The sequence below is a fragment of the Charadrius vociferus genome, unplaced genomic scaffold, assembly GCF_000708025.1.
Source record: "Charadrius vociferus isolate BGI_N301 unplaced genomic scaffold, ASM70802v2 scaffold17, whole genome shotgun sequence".
Lineage (NCBI taxonomy): Eukaryota > Metazoa > Chordata > Aves > Charadriiformes > Charadriidae > Charadrius > Charadrius vociferus.
In genome coordinates this window covers 35,868-55,055 of record NW_009649163.1, presented here as the reverse complement: position 1 = coordinate 55,055, position 19,188 = coordinate 35,868, and the positions used below count along the sequence as shown (strand labels likewise).

Sequence of the window (19,188 nt, the reverse complement as noted above, 5' to 3'; positions counted from 1 at the left end):
AAGTGGACTTATTAGTGTCAGCTGTGCATAAACAGGCCCGGCTGCAGAAGCATTAAGAGGAGGAAAGGACAGCACAGGGACGGAAGGGCAGCAGAGATCCTTTGTTAAGAGAGGCTAGTTTAGCAGAAAGTCAGGCACGTTTCAAGAGAAAAAGCTAGCATGTAACCTCGTTCTGGTTCAGCTGCCAGTGACTGGGGTGCTCTTGGTACGTGCAGGCAACCTCAGGGAACAGGAAATCGATGCAAAGAAGATATTTAGTTGGCATAGCATGCTCCCCGTTTTGAAAAGAAAATCTCATTCTCTAGTTTCAGCAATTTCTCCTGCAGGAATTTTATTAGAACAGGTTGTTATGGATTACCTACAAACCCTAAATCAGACTTCCAAACCCAAAGTCAGGTCTTTAAACCTTTCACAGGACTAAACACAGTGTGCTGCTCATAATGATTTAATACAGATCATTTCCTTCAGCTGAGCTCTGCACAGTGACTGTGTGTTCACCAACTGAACAACTGATCTAGAACCAAAACCAGACATTTATTCAAAATGACTTACTGAAGCTAACAGTTGTATAATATTTTTCCATTATCACAGCAAAGACTGGGAAACTCAAAGAGAATTGACTGAGACATTCACTGCTAGAGACAATTAGAAATAAGGATTATTGAGCTCCTAAGTTTTTTAAATGTTTTAGCTTTTTTTTTTTTTAGTGAAGGCAGGGAAGGGAGTTCTTTTTCTAAGCTATGGAGTAACACAGTATCTCCTTTTTTTGGTTTAAATATGTTCTTCAGTGCTACAAAAAGGCTTTAATGTGAACACCCAGTTTATTTTATATAGAACTGGGTCTTCTCTTTCTTTTCCAGTGTCACCTGTTTTGACTATGGCTACATTTGAGTTGATGAGCAAGATAAGATAAAATTTTTTCCGTTTATATAACAAACACCTGACTTTTTTCAGCATGCAAGCAACTACTCTTTTCCCATTCAAAAGATCCCAGAGAAGTTTAAACACGGAGAAGCAGCAATTAATTGTTTACATGCCTTTGAGAAATGTTTTATTAAGTACCTAGTAAATACAGGTAAGACATCTCCACTGAGTAGTACTTAGCTTTAAGCAGCCCATTAAGATTTAAAGTTTTAAATTTAAACAAAGAATGGAGTAAACAGCACAGGTATTTAAAACACTAATTTGAAAGCACTACTGGTTTAGATACAGCTGTAGAAATTAAGTTCCGTTTTGAGAACATGCTTACTTTTAATATCTGAAAAATTCCCTAGTGGACCCAGAACCATTAGAGAGAGCTAACAGGCACTAGCTGTACACGTAAAGTATGCATCTGTTGTGTTTCTTCCATGCTAACTCTTAAAGACAATACTTACAGACAACACAAGAGGGAGTGGGGAGCCAGTAACTCCTTCTCACTACTCACAGTAACAGGACTCAAGGAGCTCTTTTGGTGGTAGTATTCAACGTGTGTGATATCTAGAACTGAACATATTGGATGTTGGCCTTCCAAGCAGGCAGTGTACATCACCTATAAACAACTGATAGTCTTAGTAACAGCCCATGAAGGGAAACAGTTTAAAGAATGGCATCTGAATGGTCAATGACATTTGGATTTGCAGGTATGTTTTCTGAAACTTTTTGTCCTGTCTTCAAAATTAAACATAACAGTAAGAGGTGTCCCTAAAAGGAATACGTAATCAAGATGCTAACAACCTGACTTAACATACAGAAATATCTCAAATTCTTAGCGTGTCTAAATCATTGTCATATATTTCCTATTATGCATACTAGCGATTCTTAAAGTAAGTGTAGCAGGGTTTACCAATAACATTTCCTGCTCAGAATTATAATAATCTAAATGTGAGAATCTACAGCCGATTAACTCACTGTATAAGTTACACACATAACTACAGTAGTAAAAGGCAGAAATGTCAGGAAGAATTTTCTGGTGCCCAGCATTATAATTAGCACAAGTTAATGACTTAAAAACAGTCATCCAAATGCATTTTCTGTCTCAGGAAGGCGGGGTGGCTTTCTTCAGCCTCCTCAAGCAAAAATATCCAGGAAAGCTCATAGGCCCAGTGGTCACCTCTGGAGTGCCAAAACTAATAAAAGACCACCTAAAGGCTACCTCTCACAAACCTAACTACACTGTAACAGGAGGCAGAGAAACCATCACCTCCTACTCAGAGGGTTCCCAAACCAATGATACTTATTCATACTCATCATAGTAAGGACAGAGTAGTCCTGGGCACTTGCCAGAAAAAATCCGCAGGATTCTGCACTGCCTGCCCACACAAACAAGATGAGGAAGTGGGACTCTGTTACAATGCTCAAAGGTGGAGGTCCATCCTATCAGAACCACAATCAGCCTTGGTCTCTAAAAACCACATCTTGATTCTCAGGTGTTAAACAGTTCTGAGAAGAGGTGGCTCCAAAAGGATGCAGAAGCTGCTGGTTGTATTGGAAGAAGGTATTCAGCAGAATACTCCACGTCTTTTTTGCAGTCCTGTCTGCAGGGACTAAAAATTTGAACGCACAGACTAGTTACAGATGCAGACTGGGCTTTATTTTCTGAGAAAAAATTCCAAGGAATCAGGACCATAGTATGGAGACGAGCAGCTTAATAACAGTATCCTTCAACAAAAATTAAAGATAGAGAGGGTCATCAAACTCTGCTGCTAAACTGGCACCACAACTTCCAGCAGAAGCCAACTGGATGGTGGGAAAGAATTAGTGACAAAAAAGTTGGCATTAAATAGAGCAACAGACCTGCAACTTGCTGGATGGCATGGCACAGAAGTAGAAAGAGCTGTACCTACTGCTTGTGCTCAACCACTACTCTACAGTGTTGACCCAGGCAGATATTTGCAAGCTCTACATATTCCAAGTCTTCCTAAGCAGAGACCATGAAGACGTCATTGTTGGAATTTACCATTGGACCACTGAACTGTGATCTCTTAACATCAAAATGAGTTTCATCTTCCTCCCACAAAGAAAACACAGCTGTTTTGATGGAAAGGCCAGAGATGACAGGACTGCAGCAGTCCTGACACTATTTAACTAAAGATGATAGGCTGGAACGGAACCTAGTTTAGCTCGACAGAAGTCTTCAGTACTCTACAATGCCTATAAAACATAATCCAGAGACAAATATCCATGGGATAACCACGGAATAGTGAACATATAAACTATGAAATGCCTTCTTCCAGCTAGATAGGTGGACAAATTATAGCATCTGAGTCCGTCTCCCTTACCTGAATACAGGTTACTGAAGATGCATCAACCATGAGATATTGTGGATTTAGTCTGAGAGAATTACAATGCTTGGCAAGGACCAAACTGCTTTGAGCCACATTTATTATATGACAATGTAATAAACATCATGAGACCAAAAGAAGAAAAAGCTCTCCTATACAAGTTCTTATGGCTGTTGCCAAGGGTTCCAGCACAGTGAGCAGTAAGACACATTCCAGCATGGGTCAGGCTGCATCAGGAGGTAATCAAATTGGTCAAGGCTGAGAAACGCCCTCAGCCTGTGCAGAGAGGGTACATGAAGTCTTGTGAGCTGCAGTGCTGTTAGACAGTTAAGCCACAAAGACGATGCACTATCCAGATAATAAAGAGAAAAGGCAACAGAAATAAAACTAAGGATAGTGTGGCCACTTTGGAGAAGAGAGGAGTAAGTTACTGATTCTTTTTTCTCTCTGGCAGAAGACTGTGTGATGTGGCAAGGTAAAACCTACATATGGAGACCTCATGACAAGGTTGAAGGCAAAGGAGAAGTCAATTAAAATGGAAATCAAGCAGAAATGTGTTTAGAGTAGAAAAAGGCACTGAGCAGCATCAGGCAAGGCTACAATACTACAAATAGCAGCAATAACAGTTGAAAAGGACCATGGAACTGAAGGACTGAGAAAGCATACCATGCTGTAAAAGCAGCAATAGGAAGGGGGAAGAGCTAATGAAGGCTTTTGCAGGGACAGGGGCCAAGAAAATAAACACATTGAAAAACAACAGGGGGTCTCGTTGCCATTGCAAGAGGAAAAGACAAGGAGAACAGGAAAAGAAGAACAATCCGTGTGCTGCAGAGACAGCATTTGCTTGTTGAGAGAGTGAAGAAGCATCTCTGTTCCGTACGCTGCAAGAAAGAGAAGGTTCCATCCCACAAAGGTTTTGACACACAACAAGGTGCTGCAAGATCATCTTGCTTCCAACAGAGAGACATGGAAGCAGTCTGTTCAAGATGCTCACTCTGCTTGGTTTAGAGTTGTCCAACAGGAAAGTGGCAGCTACAGTACCTGGGCTAATGTCATCCTACAGGTTGGGATCTGATGGCTCCTCTTCCTACATGTCATTGACAACGCCAGTAAAACACACAAATAATTCCTAAACAAGGCCTTTTCTTCCTCTCCTCTTCTTCTGTAAGTAGGCAGTAGGACCTCTCTGGTCTTACAGCAGCCAGCAGAAACTGTACAGCCAGCTGGCAGGCAGGCAGCAGCACGTGCCTATGAGAAGCACCAAATGACAATTGCTCTTCTGCTGCCTACTGTCAGAGACAGCCTATGGACAGGCAGTCTTAAGCGCTAACTTAAGGTAACAGTTGCTAGTCCCATGAAGCTAAAGAATTGAAGCTCTCATTGCACATCATCGTATCCCTTTTATGGTATTCTCCACAGCAGGATTAGGCACCTGTTCTATCTCTGGTGACCAGAATAGTCAGTGTTCCCCTGCTTCCTTGCTGAAACAAATTACACTGTATCAACAAAATCTCATAAAATTCAGGCTATTGAACTGCCTTTGAATGTACGTCAAGATGAATTTACATCATTATCCCCAGAACAAGCCAGCTTTGCTGTACTTCAGTTAAGACTCAATGCCTACCTGAAGCCAAGGATGCTCTAAGGCTTCCTCTGTTGTAAGACGTTTGCTTGGATCCACCACTAACAGCTTCTTCACAAGATCCAGAGCTAAGATAATAAAAAGAGTTGGTTGGCATATAATCAATAAATTCATTACCTGAAAATAAGTTCTGTAATATGCACAAACCAAAGCTACGTGCAACAATGCGACTGATAACACTTCAGGACAATACGCAGAAATACTGGCTAGGCAGAGCACTTTTCTTTTTTCTATGCATATGGAGGGGTGCAGACTAGAACCATTTTTCCTTCACATGCACATGATTTAACACTTTTCAGCATACCAAAATTACCGATATACTGAGCATGGGGATTGGAACATCTCTCCTATAGAGAAAGGCTTAGGGACTTGGGTCTCTTTAGTCTAGAGAAAAGAAGATTGAGGGGGGATCTTATTAATACTTACAAATACTTAACGGGAGGATGCCAGGGGGATGGGAGCAGTCTTTTTTCAGTGGCGCCCAGTGATAGGACGAGGGGTAATGGGCATAAACTTGAACATAGGAAGTTCCATCTTAACATGAGAAGGAACTTCTTTACTTTGAGGGTAGTGGAGCACTGGAACAGGCTGCCCAGAGAGGGGGTGGAGTCTCCCACTCTGGAGACATTCAAAACCCGCCTGGACGCTGTCCTGTGCAACCTGCTGTAGGTGACCCTGCTCTGGCCGGGCGGTTGGACTAGATGATCTCCAGAGGTCCCTTCCAACCCTACCCATTCTGTGATTCTGTGTCCACAATTGATGTTCTGAGCATGCACAGGAAGTTCAGCAATTTCCTAAGAGCTTCAGTATTACTGTGGACAAGCAAAGACAGCTAAATTAAGTTTCCTGGTTTACAGTGTCTTGGAGAGCAGATTATCCATCTGGGAAGATAGGAAAGAAGAGATATGTGCTCAACATAATCATGTAAACTTTATTTTCTTAGGAAACTGCTTAATAGACACTGAAAAATACGGCATTTGTGTCATATTTTATGACTCCAAATCTCCCATAGAGGAATTTTGACAAGATTTACTTTTCATTGTATCTGATTATTCTGTTATACATACTATTAAGACTATGTACAACCTTAACACAGTTTCCATTCTTACATATGTCTGACTTATTATTGAATAAGCTTCAAATAATTCAGGAAGGAGTTGTATTTGATAACTTTACTAGAAAAAGAATGATCACATTTATTAGAAACTCCTCTGCACATACAAAGGAGTATCCAAGGCAAATACTACAATTATTTTGTGCATATAATATGTCCTGAAGAAGAAATGCATGCAGACAGTAACTATGATTTCAGTTTGCTATGAAAAAGCTCGATTAGTTTTGCAGACTACTTAGCTTAGAGTGGGCCAAACTTAACAGCTGATTCCACAAATGTGGCTGATATTTTAAGCTTAAAGACTAGCACCATGAAATTACTCTTAACATTTCTCTCTTGGAATTTTAACTCATTTCCCTTAAATTCCTGGCATTTTTGGTTCAACACTTGAAGAATCTTTGTACAAGGCAAAGTTTGTAGACCAGCTTGATAAAGTCAGAAGAAAAAGTGAAAAGAGGAAAAATAGACATGTGTGCCTGAAAACTCTATACTTCTGTAGTTATTAACTAAATATTACTTTATTTAGTTATTTAGTTATTAAGCTAAATATTACTAAGAAATCTCTTCAATGAAAATGCATCTGCTGTTTCATAGAATCATAGAATGCTTTGGGTTGGAAGGGACCTCGAAGATCATCTTGTTCCAACCCCCCTGCCCTGGGCAGGGCCACCTCCCCCCAGCCCAGGTTGCTCAGAGCCCCGTCCAACCTGGCCTTGAACACCTCCAGGGATGGGCCAGCCACAGCTTCTCGGGGCAACCTCCCAGTGTATCACCACCCTGAGAGTAAAGAATTTCTTCCTAATATCTAATCTAAATCCTAATATCTAATCTAAATCCACCCTTTCTCAGTTTAAAACCATTACCCCTCGTCCTATCGCTACAATCCCTGAGAAAGAGTTTCACCCCATCTTTCCTGTAGGGCCCCTTCAGGTACTGGAAAGGGCTATAAGGTCTCCCTGGAGCCTTCTCTTCTCCAGGCTGAACCCTCCCCAACTCTCTCAGTCTGTTCTCCCAGCAGAGGGGCTCCAGCCCCCGCAGCATCTCCGGAGCCTCCTCTGGCCCCACTCCAACAGATCCATGTCCTTCTTATGTTGAGGGCTCCAGAACTGGACACAGTACTCCAGGTGCGGTCTAACCAGAGCAGAGCAGAGGGGCAGAATCCCCTCCCTCGTCCTGCTGGCCATGCTTCTTTTGATGCAGCCCAGGATGCGGTTGGCTTTCTGGGCTGTCAGTGCACATTGCTGGCTCATGTTGAGCTTTTCATCCACCAATACCCGCAACTCCTTCTCAGGGCTGCTCACAGCCCATTCTCTGCCCAGCCTGTATTTGTGCTTGGGATTGCCCTGACCTAGGTGCAGGACCTTGCAGTTGGCCTTGTTGAACTTCATGAGGTTTGCACAGGCCCACCTCTCCGGCCTGTCCAGGTCCCTCTGGATGCATTCCTCCCCTCCAGCGTGTTGACCACACTACACAGATTGGTGGTGTTGGCAAATTTGCTGAGGGTGCGCTCAACCCCACTGTCGCCAACTAAGATGTTAGACAGCACCAGTCTCGGTACCAACCCCTTAGGAACACCACTCATCACTGGTTGCCACTTGGACATTTAGCCTTTGACCGCAACTCTGAGTGCAGCCATCCAGCCAAGTCTTTATCCAACGAGTGGTCCGTCCGTCAAATCCATGTCTCTCCAATTTTGAGACAAGGATGTCATGTGGGACAGCATCAAATGCTTTGCACAAGTCCAGGTAGATGATGTCAGTTGCTCTTCCCTTAACTACCAATGCTGTAATGCCATCGTAGAAGGCAAACAGATTTGTCAGACATGATTTGCCCTTGGTGAAGCCATGTTGGCTGCCACCGATCACTTCCTTATTTTCCACGTGCCTTAGCATAGTTTCCAGGAGGATCTGCTCCAAGATCTTGCCAGGCACAGAGGTGAGACTGACCGGCCTGCAGTTTCCCAGGTCTTCCTTTTTTCCCTTTTTAAAAAACGGGGGTTATATTTCTGCTTTTCAAGTCAGCAAGAGTTTCACCAAATTGGCATGACTTCTCAAATATGATGGATAGTGGCTTGGCAACTTCATCCACCAGTTCCCTCAGGACCCATGGATGCATCTCATCAGGTCCAATGGACTTGTGCACCTTCAGGTTCCTTAGATGGAACTTGGTCTTCTCCTACGGTGGGTGGTTGTTCATTCTCCCAGTCCCTGATTTTGCCTTCTGCACCTTGGGTGGTGTGGCTAGAGCACTTGCCAGTAAAGAGTGAAGCAAAAAAGTCAATGAGCCTTGTGCATAACCCGGGTGACCAGGTCTCCCCTTTCCTTCCAGAGAGGGCCCACGTTTTCCCTAGTCTTCCTTTTGTCACCTTTCTAATGTTTGTAATGTCTCTCTAATGCTTCAACTTTGAACTTAAAAAAACAAAAACATTTTTAAAAGACTACTTTAGAAACTAACCATATCAACATGCAATGTGCCATACAGCTGAAAAGAAGTTAAAGTAAAACAAAAACGACAGGAAAAGAGCTAGATATTCTGCTACCCATTGTAATGGAGTCATACCCATGTCTGATACATGCTTCCATTCTTTTGAAATGAATGTGTATTCTCCACGAGTGATTTGATCTTTCAGAGATAGTCGAGTATTTTGCTCATTAAATGGTGGATATCCACACAAGCTATATGAAAGAAGACAACAAGTTAAAAAATACAGATTTTGTCATAGTGAATGAAACACTAAAATCACACATTTTAAAGCACCTGCTATCGTAGCATCTTTTACATGTACATAGTTTTAAACACACTTTCACTTCCTAATAAAGACACTGAAGTTGCCAAGTCTCAAGCCACGTATGTCAATGACTGCCCAATGAAGGTAGCATCTACATAATATCTTACCATACAAAAAGAATAACTCCTAAACTCCAGCAGTCCACAGCTCGGCTGTATCCAGCAGTCCCAAGTGAATTTAGAACCTCAGGAGCAAGATACGTGGGAGTACCACATAATGTTTTCATAAGAGAAGTTTCTCCAAGAATCTTGGATTGTCCAAAATCTGTAATCTTGTATTTAAAAATGGTAACAGCACATTACATATTAGGATTGATTGTGCTAGAACATATCATATTGTCAACATACATCAGGAGGTAACATTAAGTTTCTTCTTTCCAAGTCAGTTCCACTGCATGACTATGAACAAAATTTACCCCAAACATTGTTAAGCAGTCAGTAAACAATAACTGAGAATGGGAGAGAAGGAGCAGGGAGAAATGACAGAGGATCACACTTTACACTAGCAAAAAGTATTCTCAGATTTGGATGTGAAGGGACAACCACAGAATAAAGGAATTATAGTTTATTAGAAGAGATTACTTGAAAAATAAGCAGTTTAGCATGCAGATCTATTCAATGCTTTATCTGGAAACAAACAAACAAAAGAAACCCAACAAAACCCACCCACAATAAACCCCAAACCTAAATCCCCCACAAAAAAACCCAAACCAACAACAAAGTAACCTGTCACCGTACAGGCTGGATATTTGTGGAAATGCTGTCTGTAATTCAAGGATTTAGATTTTATTGGGGGGAAAAAAAAAAAAATCGACATTTGAAATTGTGTACTCAATTAAGTGCAATGCAAGCATGACATTTCTCAGTTGTTCTTAGAGAAGTGTATGGATTGAAATATCCACAAATATAAAATTAAAATTATAAAAAAACCCTCAATGCTTTAAGTAACTTCATAGTTTGTATGACTAATACCACAATGCTTTGGGTTTTTTGCTATGTTTAAATAAATATTGAGAAGAATGGGAAGGAATACCCCCAATTTTCTGAATAAACAAGAAGGAATGTAAGTTTCCTTACCTTTATAAGGCATGTCTCTTCAGAAGATGAAAGTAGCACATTCTCTGGCTTTAGATCTCGGTGTATAATTCCATTGTCATGAAGATACTAGATAAATACAGATGTACAATCAAAGAAAACCAGACTATTAACTTTTTTAAATGTAAGTTTTCCAAATTTTCATGTTGCAATGGCAGGATAACTGAAATGGTTGTGTAAGAGGCATATATACATTTAAAGCTACACAGCTTATGACTTCTTAAAGCAAACAAGCAAACAAAACCCCCAGCCTTAGAAACCATTATGCTTCAAATGTCAAATCTCAATACAAGCACACTATGTAGACCTGGCAAGATGTTCCATTCTTCCCGTTCACTCAAAAGCTATATTTCTTTCCTCATCTCAGTAAAAGCAACAGGACTAAGGACGACCAAAGTTCTACATTGTCTTTGTAGGAATTCTGGTTTTCCATCTCTTTTTCCTTTCTCTTAGTCATCATTATTGTATGATCATAACCTCTTAAATACAAGTCCACATTTCAGTTTGCATCACCAAGCCACAACAGTCCTCGCACTGGTGAGTAACAGTAGACAGATTCAAAATACACCTCAGTCGTCAAAGAGCCGGAGGCTGAAAAAGGGTTCAAAAACCTGGTGATATAACTAGGAAAACTGAGTAAGGAGGAGATACAAGATCAACGTCAGATTAAATATACAAAGGATTTTGAAAAAAATTACTTCTTTGAGGTAAATGCAGAATTGTTCCCTTATCTGCAGTTCTGAAGTCTATGTCCAGGTCTACTATCCAGTTTTCTACTGACTCCAAATCTGACAACAGACTTCTACCTTCATTGGGAGGACGTCTGACAGCAAGCAAGAATCAAAGCTCAGTCATAAATGGCTGATATATTAAGATACAATGAATTCTTCATTAAAACTAGCAACAACATTGATTCTAACTAGTAGTACAAAATACGTACTACAGATGTCTTCACATTTACACTGAAGGGAAGCTTTTCTTTATTTTACCTGAAGACATAGTATCATCATGAAGTAGCAGGCAATAACACCATTTCTATTATATGAGCAGCTGTCCCAAAAATGAGAATTGGGGAAAAATACAATAGTTTACTCACTAATGAGGAAAATCATTCTAGGTTTATTATTTATGAATTCCTGCTACACAACAACTACTAAGTTTCTATTCTTGGCAGTTGCAAGATATTAAAATTGAGTCAAAAGAAAAAAGGAAAAGAATTGAACTGAAAGCATATTCAGGTCCAGACAATTAAGTTTGATGTAGAAAACAATCTTGCAGAAGTTACTAATGAAATATGCTTACCATTTCATGAATTTCAAAGAAATTTATCTAAAGACTCAATATTCAGTATTTGAAATCTACTAAAGTAGTCTTAATCTGTTGTCTACTGAAGTGAAATGCCCATTCAGGAGTGCATAGTAAAGCATCCGATCACTAATTTTTTTGAAGGCTACTACACTGATGACTCTTTGCCCACACACTACTAAAAGTCTCACATGATAATCCTGCCATCAACAAGCACAGCCTGTACTAATTTAGTCCTTGTTTTTAATGAGCAAGAGTGTTTGAATGTTCTTTGGCTGCAGTGAGGTAAAGAATCTTGTTAAACCAACTTGTTAAGAGTGCTGTGCCGATTGCTTGCACAGGTTTCAGAAGCGACAAATGACAGAAAAATTCATCTGACGTTCATATTCATAACCATATTGTAGAATTCATTATTATCTACCTTTACAGCAAGCAGCATCTGATAAAAATACAACTTGCAGGTAGCTTCTTTCATCTTGATTGGCCTTGACACTCTATCATACAATTCTCCTCCTTCCATCCTAAAACAAATGCAGGTAACAAGTCAATATATTACTTTCAAAAGATTCATCTCATTAGACAAGACTGACACCAAAACATTTGGCTATTTTGACTACAGAGAAGGAATACATTTCTGAAAACGAGTGAGCAACGTCCTAAATACAGCACACGGGCTGCTGAATAAAGCCTAATCTCCTGAGTCTTCAATGGGAGTTGTTACAAGATTTTTGATCAGCCTCCTCTTACGAGCTGAAAATCAAAAAAAGTAGCAGCGATCCACAACAGCAGCATAGTGGGCAACTATCAAGGCACTAAGTGCCTTCAAAGCATAGGAGAATTACTCTCCTGGTTACCCTAGTACTAATTTTACAAAGGTTTCAGAGAACAGTGGAGGCCAGCAAAAGAAAAAAACAAAACAAACAAAAACCCCCAGAGTTCAGAACTATACACATCCTTTGTGGCTATGAAAAACATTTCATTTTATGCGTTTACGTTCAAACAAGTTACTTACAGTTCCAAAACAATGTAGTAATCCTCTGCTTCAAAGAAGTTTTTGATCTTGATTAAGCACGGCTAATAATAAAAAAAAGGGAACACAAAAAAGTAGAATCATAGAATGGTTTGGGTTGGAAGGGATCTTGAAGACCACCCAGTCCCACCCCCCCCTGCCCTGGGCAGGGCCACCTCCCCCCAGCCCAGGTTGCTCCAAGCCCCGTCCAACCTGGCCTTGAACACCTCCAGGGATGGGGCAGCCACAGCTTCTCGGGGCAACCTGCCCCAGGGGCTCACTGCCCGCACAGGGAAAAATTGCTTCCTAATATCTATTCTAAATCTATCCTCTTCCAGTTCATTTGTAAAATATATTATCAACAGTTTATCATCCTAAAGTTGCTCTTTCAGTATGATTTCAACCATGCCTGTTAAACTAACACTTAACAAAACTGACTAGTGCCCCAGGCTTTGGCAAACAACATTGAAGTCTGTTGTCTTCTCCCCTCGTAAATCCACACACAAAACCAGTCAACTCTTGCGGTGACTACAGCTGAACAAATATCCTTATTTTTTCCAGTTGTGAGTTACCATACCCTCAATATTTTCTTTATATGCAATAGTACACTGGGAAGCAAGGGAAAGTTCATTAAGCTATGCACACTTTCTTCTTCACAAAAGTAAAAGAAACGCCTTTTGCAGGGCAGGGAGGGGCGTACAGGGGAACGAGGGGATACAAATTCAGAAAATTGCCAGTGGAATCTAATCTTTGTATTTGGTTAACTGGCAGTATTTACAAAAACATGCATCAAGGAAAGATTTCTGCAACAGTGGTTCAGGTTGAAACTTCTCCTGTGAAGTTTCTTCTCAAATTTACATCTCAGTTGTCCAAGGTTTTAAAACCTCAAATCTGTAAAGACATAATATACTTAAAAGAAGAAATAATAAGCGTTCAATAGACTTACTCACAAGAAAAGTTATATGCATATTTTAGCATATTTTCTACATGGATAAAATTGATCTTTAGTTACTACACTAAGGTCAGTGAACTACAGAAGTACCATAGGCAGCAAAGAAGAATAAAAAAGTACAATAACACTCACGTGATCTATTTTCTTCAAAATTTCAATTTCTGTATTGATATTAAAAGCTGGGTTCTATTAAAAGAATCAAATATTGTATTGGGTAAGACAGTGCTGTTCAGGAATAAGACACATCAGAAATACAAGACAGTACCAGAAAAGCCATCGTTTCATGTCCCTTCATACTTTAAGCAACCATAACATAATCTTTTTCCATAAACTGATCAGGTGCCTTCAGTGAATTAAATGAACAATCTGCTCTCACTATCTGTAGCAAGATATTGCTCCAGACATGTCATTTCACTGCAGGTTAGAAATCTCCACATAGTTTCCAAACTGAAAAAAAAATAATCTTGGCAAGCATATATCGGTATTGTGCTTTAAACAGCTATCCTCCCCCCAAGATGCTTCCCATATGGGCCCACCCTAAAATTAAATACTACTCTCTCCCAGCCTCTGTTTTGCAAGATAACATAAACAGATTCTTTTAATCTATGGCTTAGGCTCAACTCATGAAATCAACTCAGCAGGTTTTCTTCTCTTCTTTCAATCCAAATCAATCACCTTTGAACACACACAAGATCAAATCTGTATACAAGATTCCAGATGCAGCCCTATCTGCTTTGTACAATGGCATTTCTTAATAATTATAATTCATAACAGCATTTCTTAATCCTTATTAGAGATGTTCCAAAATAGCATTTTGCAATTTTCAATCACACTGATGTCACATATTCATGTGCCAATAACTATATCTACCCCCTCCTCTGAACTAGGAAAAGTGTAGATTATAGCAGAAATTGTTGCTGATCCTGAAGTATACAAACTTGCACTTTTAAACACCTAACTTCTATTACTCCAGCATACAAAAGTATCAGTTGTTCATACATGATACTGCAGTCTTCCTTTCCATCGACAGAGACTCTGGGTCAGTGCCAGAGTTGAATTAGTAGATTCCCACTTTTTGTGCCATGACCTCTAAACGTAATAGTGCAGAAGACTAACATCAAGACAAATTCTCAAAACTTCCACTAGTAACTAATTCCACTCCCACTGAAACCTCCTGGTATCCTTTCCTCAGCCAGCTACCTTTTCACCTTAGAATTTTGTCTTCACAAAAATATCTTCCAGATCAAGTAGTAGTTTCCTATACAGTATCCCATGAAATACTTTGTCAGTTTGAACCAATTCCGTATATTGTATCTGTGCACTGAAGTCCATTTTCTCATCAAAGAAATTAATAAGGTTAATCTTACTTGATTTAGTTTTAGTAAATCCACAGCAGCACAATTTACATAACTCCTTCTTCCATGCACTTTTGCCTCTAACTGTACTTTTCTTCAAAGTTTATTCTACACCCTTATATAAAATTGAAGTTAGAGTAATAGATATGACATTGCTTGGATCTTTCTCATGTTGGAGCAAAGCCACTCGGCTTGTTCTTCTTTAAATTCAGGCTTCTGCTACAAGACTAGACACATGAAAAGCCCTTCCCAAAGGGCTTCATACAATTTTATTAAAAAGTAGTATGATGCAGAATACAATAAAATTAGCAGTGTTTGTAGATTTTTGTTCAGACTCCACTGGTTATGATGGGCCTATGCATTTTAGGAGATAAACCCCACAAGACTCCCCACCACCCTTTGTATATACCACATTAACAACCAGTCCTAAATTATGAATATAACGAAACGTGGTCAAGGAATAAAAGCAAGCATTTTCTAGAGAATTCTATAGGTAAGATCAAAAGGAATTTTGAAATTACATACAGAAGACACCAAGTGAGAAAATCCTCTTTAGGTGAAGAGAGCCAGGGAGTCAGAGGTTACCAAATATTCCAGGACCACTGCAAGATGACCAAAACACAGACAAACACACAAAAATACTTACCACCTCTCTAATACCACTCGCCATGAACTTCCGTTTGTTGATTATCTTTACCGCAACTTTGTTACAAGTGCTCTTCTCAAATGCCAGTTTGACTTCTCCACAGGCACCACTAACATCAAAACACAGCTATGTTAATGCGTACAAATACCTTTCAAAAATCTGCATAAGTATAGACAAATGAAATGAAAGCATTTGATTACACACAATTTGAGGCTGCCGCTTTCTGACTTTCTGAATATGGCATGTTGTCAAAACTTTCTCAGAAAGCATTCAACAGTTAGGAAGTCTATTTAAATAGCAACTGATGTCAAGGGCCACCCATTCAAAAATGCAGGACTAAATATGTAGAGCGACTAATCTGTTTGTACAAAGGGTACCAGTGAATATCAAGGACAAGCTCTGTCAGCATTTCCATCACACAAATGCATTTAATAGACGAGAACTTAGTGAAGAGCTCTCTCAACACAGGACTGCACAATTCTGAAGAATAGATACGACAATACTTTTATTTTTACTAAGTAGCCATTATATTGCAGAAATAAATCCTTGTATTTTGCACTCGGATTTGCTTCCATTTAAGCATTCTCCTCCAAATTCTTCACTGACCATCTTTTTCCAAGAGATAAATAAAGCCTCCACTTAAGATAGACTCTCTCCTTTTTCCTGAAAACAGTTCCTTCCCTTTTTGTCCAAAGGCCTCAACAATGATGTTGTAGAAAGCTATGTTCTGACATAAAGCTCTTCCTTCTACTTCCAATAACTGAGTAAACTGATATATAAAATTTAAGAACTTGTTAAGAATCTACAGAGTTTATTCTCTTCTAGAGAAAAAAAGCGGGTTTCACAATTAATGGTAGGTTACAAAACCCTAGCCAATTATAGGAATAAAGCCAAAATTCCCATTTAAGCTGTTGTAAAGAACAGGTTTTCTCAGGTGTTATCATTCTTCTTTTTTTTTTTTTTTTTTTGAATCAGCAGCTCAATTAACACTGGTAATGATTCCAGCACAAAGTACTAAAATCAGTAAAAAAATTAAAGCTTAAGACTGCAGAAAGAAGGATGCTTACCTTCCCAAAGTCTTTGACATTATATATTTCTCTCTGAATTCTCTAGGAAACACCAGCTGATCATCCACCATAAGATCAGAAAATACAAACACTAGGAAGATAAATGGAGGTAATTTTCCTGTTATTAACCTTACAATTTTGTTATAATGAACAACTATGCTTCCTGAGCTTTTATAGTCAACAACATAACTAAGAAAATGCTGCCTGCTAGGATAAAACCATAAACATATTAAAAAGTGAATTGATGCTATCAATGACATTGGCTATGGGTTAGCAAGGTGATCTTATTACTGAAAACTGTCATCTTTGGTATTAACTTCACAACAGAGTTTAATCAACTAACAGTACATTTAAGGACAAAACAGGCAAGAATTTCAATGTCACAGCAGGGAACAAAGAGAAGTGATAATCAGGAAGACAGCACCTTAGTGGAAAAGCAAAGGCAAAGGAACAAACCCCCAACCTTCCTAATTTTTAAGAGCATTTTTTAATTATTATGCAGCATCTGGTAAGTACCTGGGGTTTTTTTCAACTTCCCTTGAATAGTTTCCCCGTTCCCACCAACACATACACGGATACTGAAGCACAAAAGCATTTCAAAAATAGGAAAACAACTGTAAAGGTTTATACCCCAGTAAGGTGGTTCCTGATGTAGTTTCTTTTATATTTTCTATTTTTTCCTAGGTTTGAGGTGGGTACAGATAAATTTTATGCGAGTACTAAAACATCAATTCATGACTGTATTTTAATAGCACTCACGAAGAAGCTCAGCTTGCAAGAAAGATACTCAAATTATTGCAGAAAAAACCTCTTGGTCAACACATGAAGAACCTACTTATGTTATAGTACGTTTTACCCTTATTAGTCTGTATAGACAGTGCAATTTCAGAGTTGTGAGTCAGTGGAAGCCTCTTCCCTTTTCCAATGAGCTCTCTATTCACAAAGGTTCCATTTGCACTGTGGTCTTCAATGTAGGCAACATAAGAATTTTTTGGACCCATTTCCTCAAAGAGAAAAAAAAATGGTAAAAGATAAGCACAAGGGGGAAAATTACTCTACTGTAAAGACCTGACAGACTACAAAAAAAATACTATTGTTGGCTCAGGAAACCAGACTACTGGGTTTATTTCATAAAGTGAGTTAATGGAGCATTACCAAGAGTCTTGTTAAAGGAGTCAACATTGAAGGTTCTTAAACTTTGATTTCTTTAGGATCCGCGCCTGCCAAAGTCAGTATTTTTCAATTATGCCAAAACAGAAAGAGACAGTCAACCTTTTTAGCACCTACCCTGAAAATTCGGAAATGCTTCTTGCTATAGTTTTGGTAGAAGCCAGTCTCAGACAATCCTAGCTTAGAAAAACTATAATCACAGCTTTTGTCTCTTCCAAACCAGTATTCATCATTCACGCAGTCTGTAGAGGAGAGGTAAGTAAAGCAAAGAGAGAACACAAAAGTGCAGGAAGTTATTAACTACGGCACTACAGAATGATACATAGGATAACAAAGACAAGATTCTTTCTATACAATCAAGTTTATTTGTCTTAATTCAGACAAAGCACCAAGCACTATCAACACCTTGTACAGTATTTTAATAATTGTATCCTCTTTAGTAATAGTAGGGTTTTCAATTCCTCTAAATCTCCTCCAAGTCTACAGAAGCTGTGTACCTGGACACTCAATATAAACACTGGGATGTGGTATGAAATACAACATTACTGCAAAAGTGGCAAGCTTGTACTTAATTTGAAAAAGACACTGCTATCTACCAAGCTGCTCAAAACTTTCTCATGTACTAGAAATGAACCAAGAGGCTTATTACAGTATGCACATACCACAATTGCTGAAACCTTTTCCAAGTGCAAAGAGTCGACCCCAAGGCTGAGGAACAAGCTCTTCAGATTCCTGGTCCTCAGGGATCGACGGAAGCTCCTGAGTGGGAACAGTGTCCAAAGAACTGAGAGTCCCAGAACTTGAGGAAGACTGACTTGTACTCTGTGACCCACTGGAAGAGGAACTGGTACCAGTCTGTGACTGTTGGGCACCTTGAGACGGCTGCGCTTCACTTCCAGTCTCTCGAGACATGTTGGCTTCAAAGAGAGTATTTTTTAAAAGTTAACTACAGCAAAGCAAAATTGGCAAACATTCACACACCATACTACTAATATGCAAGTCTCTTCTCAGTCTTCAAATAAGTAAAACTTTCAACCAAATTGTGCATGTGTGGATTATAGGTAAATCCCAAGAATTTTGCAAATCATGATGTTTTTCCTTTCAAAAAAGAAAGTGTTGCTCCCTCTACTGGTTCTAAAACTACAGTTAAATCTTACTCCCAGATTTTTACTTGAGTTCTTCAAGGCTCACACTTTATTTCACAAACATGTGTGCAGCACTCTCTGACAAAGCATCCACACACAAAGCAGGAACCATTGCACCTCCCCAAACACAAATGGGAAAACTGAAAAAGAAAAAATAAGAACTATAAAACAAAGCACATTTTCTTGATGCTGAAAACACCCAACAGGTTTATCACACAGCAAGCCAATTCTGTGTTTTGGCTGACTATTCTTTTAATATAAGTTGCAACTCACTAATTTTCACATCTCTCTTCCACGCAGGTTCTATTCAGCAATTTTATTTACAAAAAAGCCACAGGTATACACAATTAACACACAGAACTCTGCCAGACTCGAAGATACACGCCACATCCCTAGCAGTTGCTCTCAACGACAGCAGCAAGGCAACAAAGGGCGTCCCCCTGCCCTGTCAGGACAGGGCAATTCACAGCAGCATCGCACTTTCCCCCCGCTTAAGAGGGAACAATCCACCGGCCAACTCATCTTTAGCTGGCTTTCTCCAGCAGCACCCGTGCCCATCGTGCCGGGGGGCCCTGAGCCTTCCCCGGGTGGTCGCCATCCTTTGTGGCCACCGGCACCCACCTGCCCGCGGGCTGCCG

General features: G+C 39.6%; 2 protein-coding genes across 2 annotated transcripts in view; one reads left to right on the top strand and one right to left on the bottom strand.

Annotated features, from left to right (window-relative positions):
* The window catches only part of CHEK2 (checkpoint kinase 2), a 21,394-nt gene extending 3,076 nt beyond the window's left edge, over positions 1-18,318 (bottom strand). Inside the window, exons 1-12 of the mRNA XM_009888374.1 lie at positions 18,068-18,318; positions 17,523-17,647; positions 17,092-17,239; positions 16,236-16,326; positions 15,169-15,277; positions 13,300-13,353; positions 12,219-12,280; positions 11,628-11,727; positions 9,884-9,970; positions 8,915-9,078; positions 8,579-8,694; positions 4,888-4,973 (exon numbers count right to left, since the gene is read on the bottom strand). Of these exons, the coding sequence (XP_009886676.1) occupies positions 4,888-4,973; positions 8,579-8,694; positions 8,915-9,078; positions 9,884-9,970; positions 11,628-11,727; positions 12,219-12,280; positions 13,300-13,353; positions 15,169-15,277; positions 16,236-16,326; positions 17,092-17,239; positions 17,523-17,647; positions 18,068-18,317 (1,392 nt within the window). The 5' untranslated portion in view covers position 18,318. The remainder of the gene's footprint in view (positions 1-4,887; positions 4,974-8,578; positions 8,695-8,914; positions 9,079-9,883; positions 9,971-11,627; positions 11,728-12,218; positions 12,281-13,299; positions 13,354-15,168; positions 15,278-16,235; positions 16,327-17,091; positions 17,240-17,522; positions 17,648-18,067) is intronic.
* Positions 18,316-19,188, top strand: part of HSCB (HscB mitochondrial iron-sulfur cluster co-chaperone) — a 5,828-nt gene continuing 4,955 nt past the window's right edge. Inside the window, exon 1 of the mRNA XM_009888379.1 lies at positions 18,316-18,333. Within this exon, the coding sequence (XP_009886681.1) occupies positions 18,316-18,333 (18 nt within the window). The remainder of the gene's footprint in view (positions 18,334-19,188) is intronic.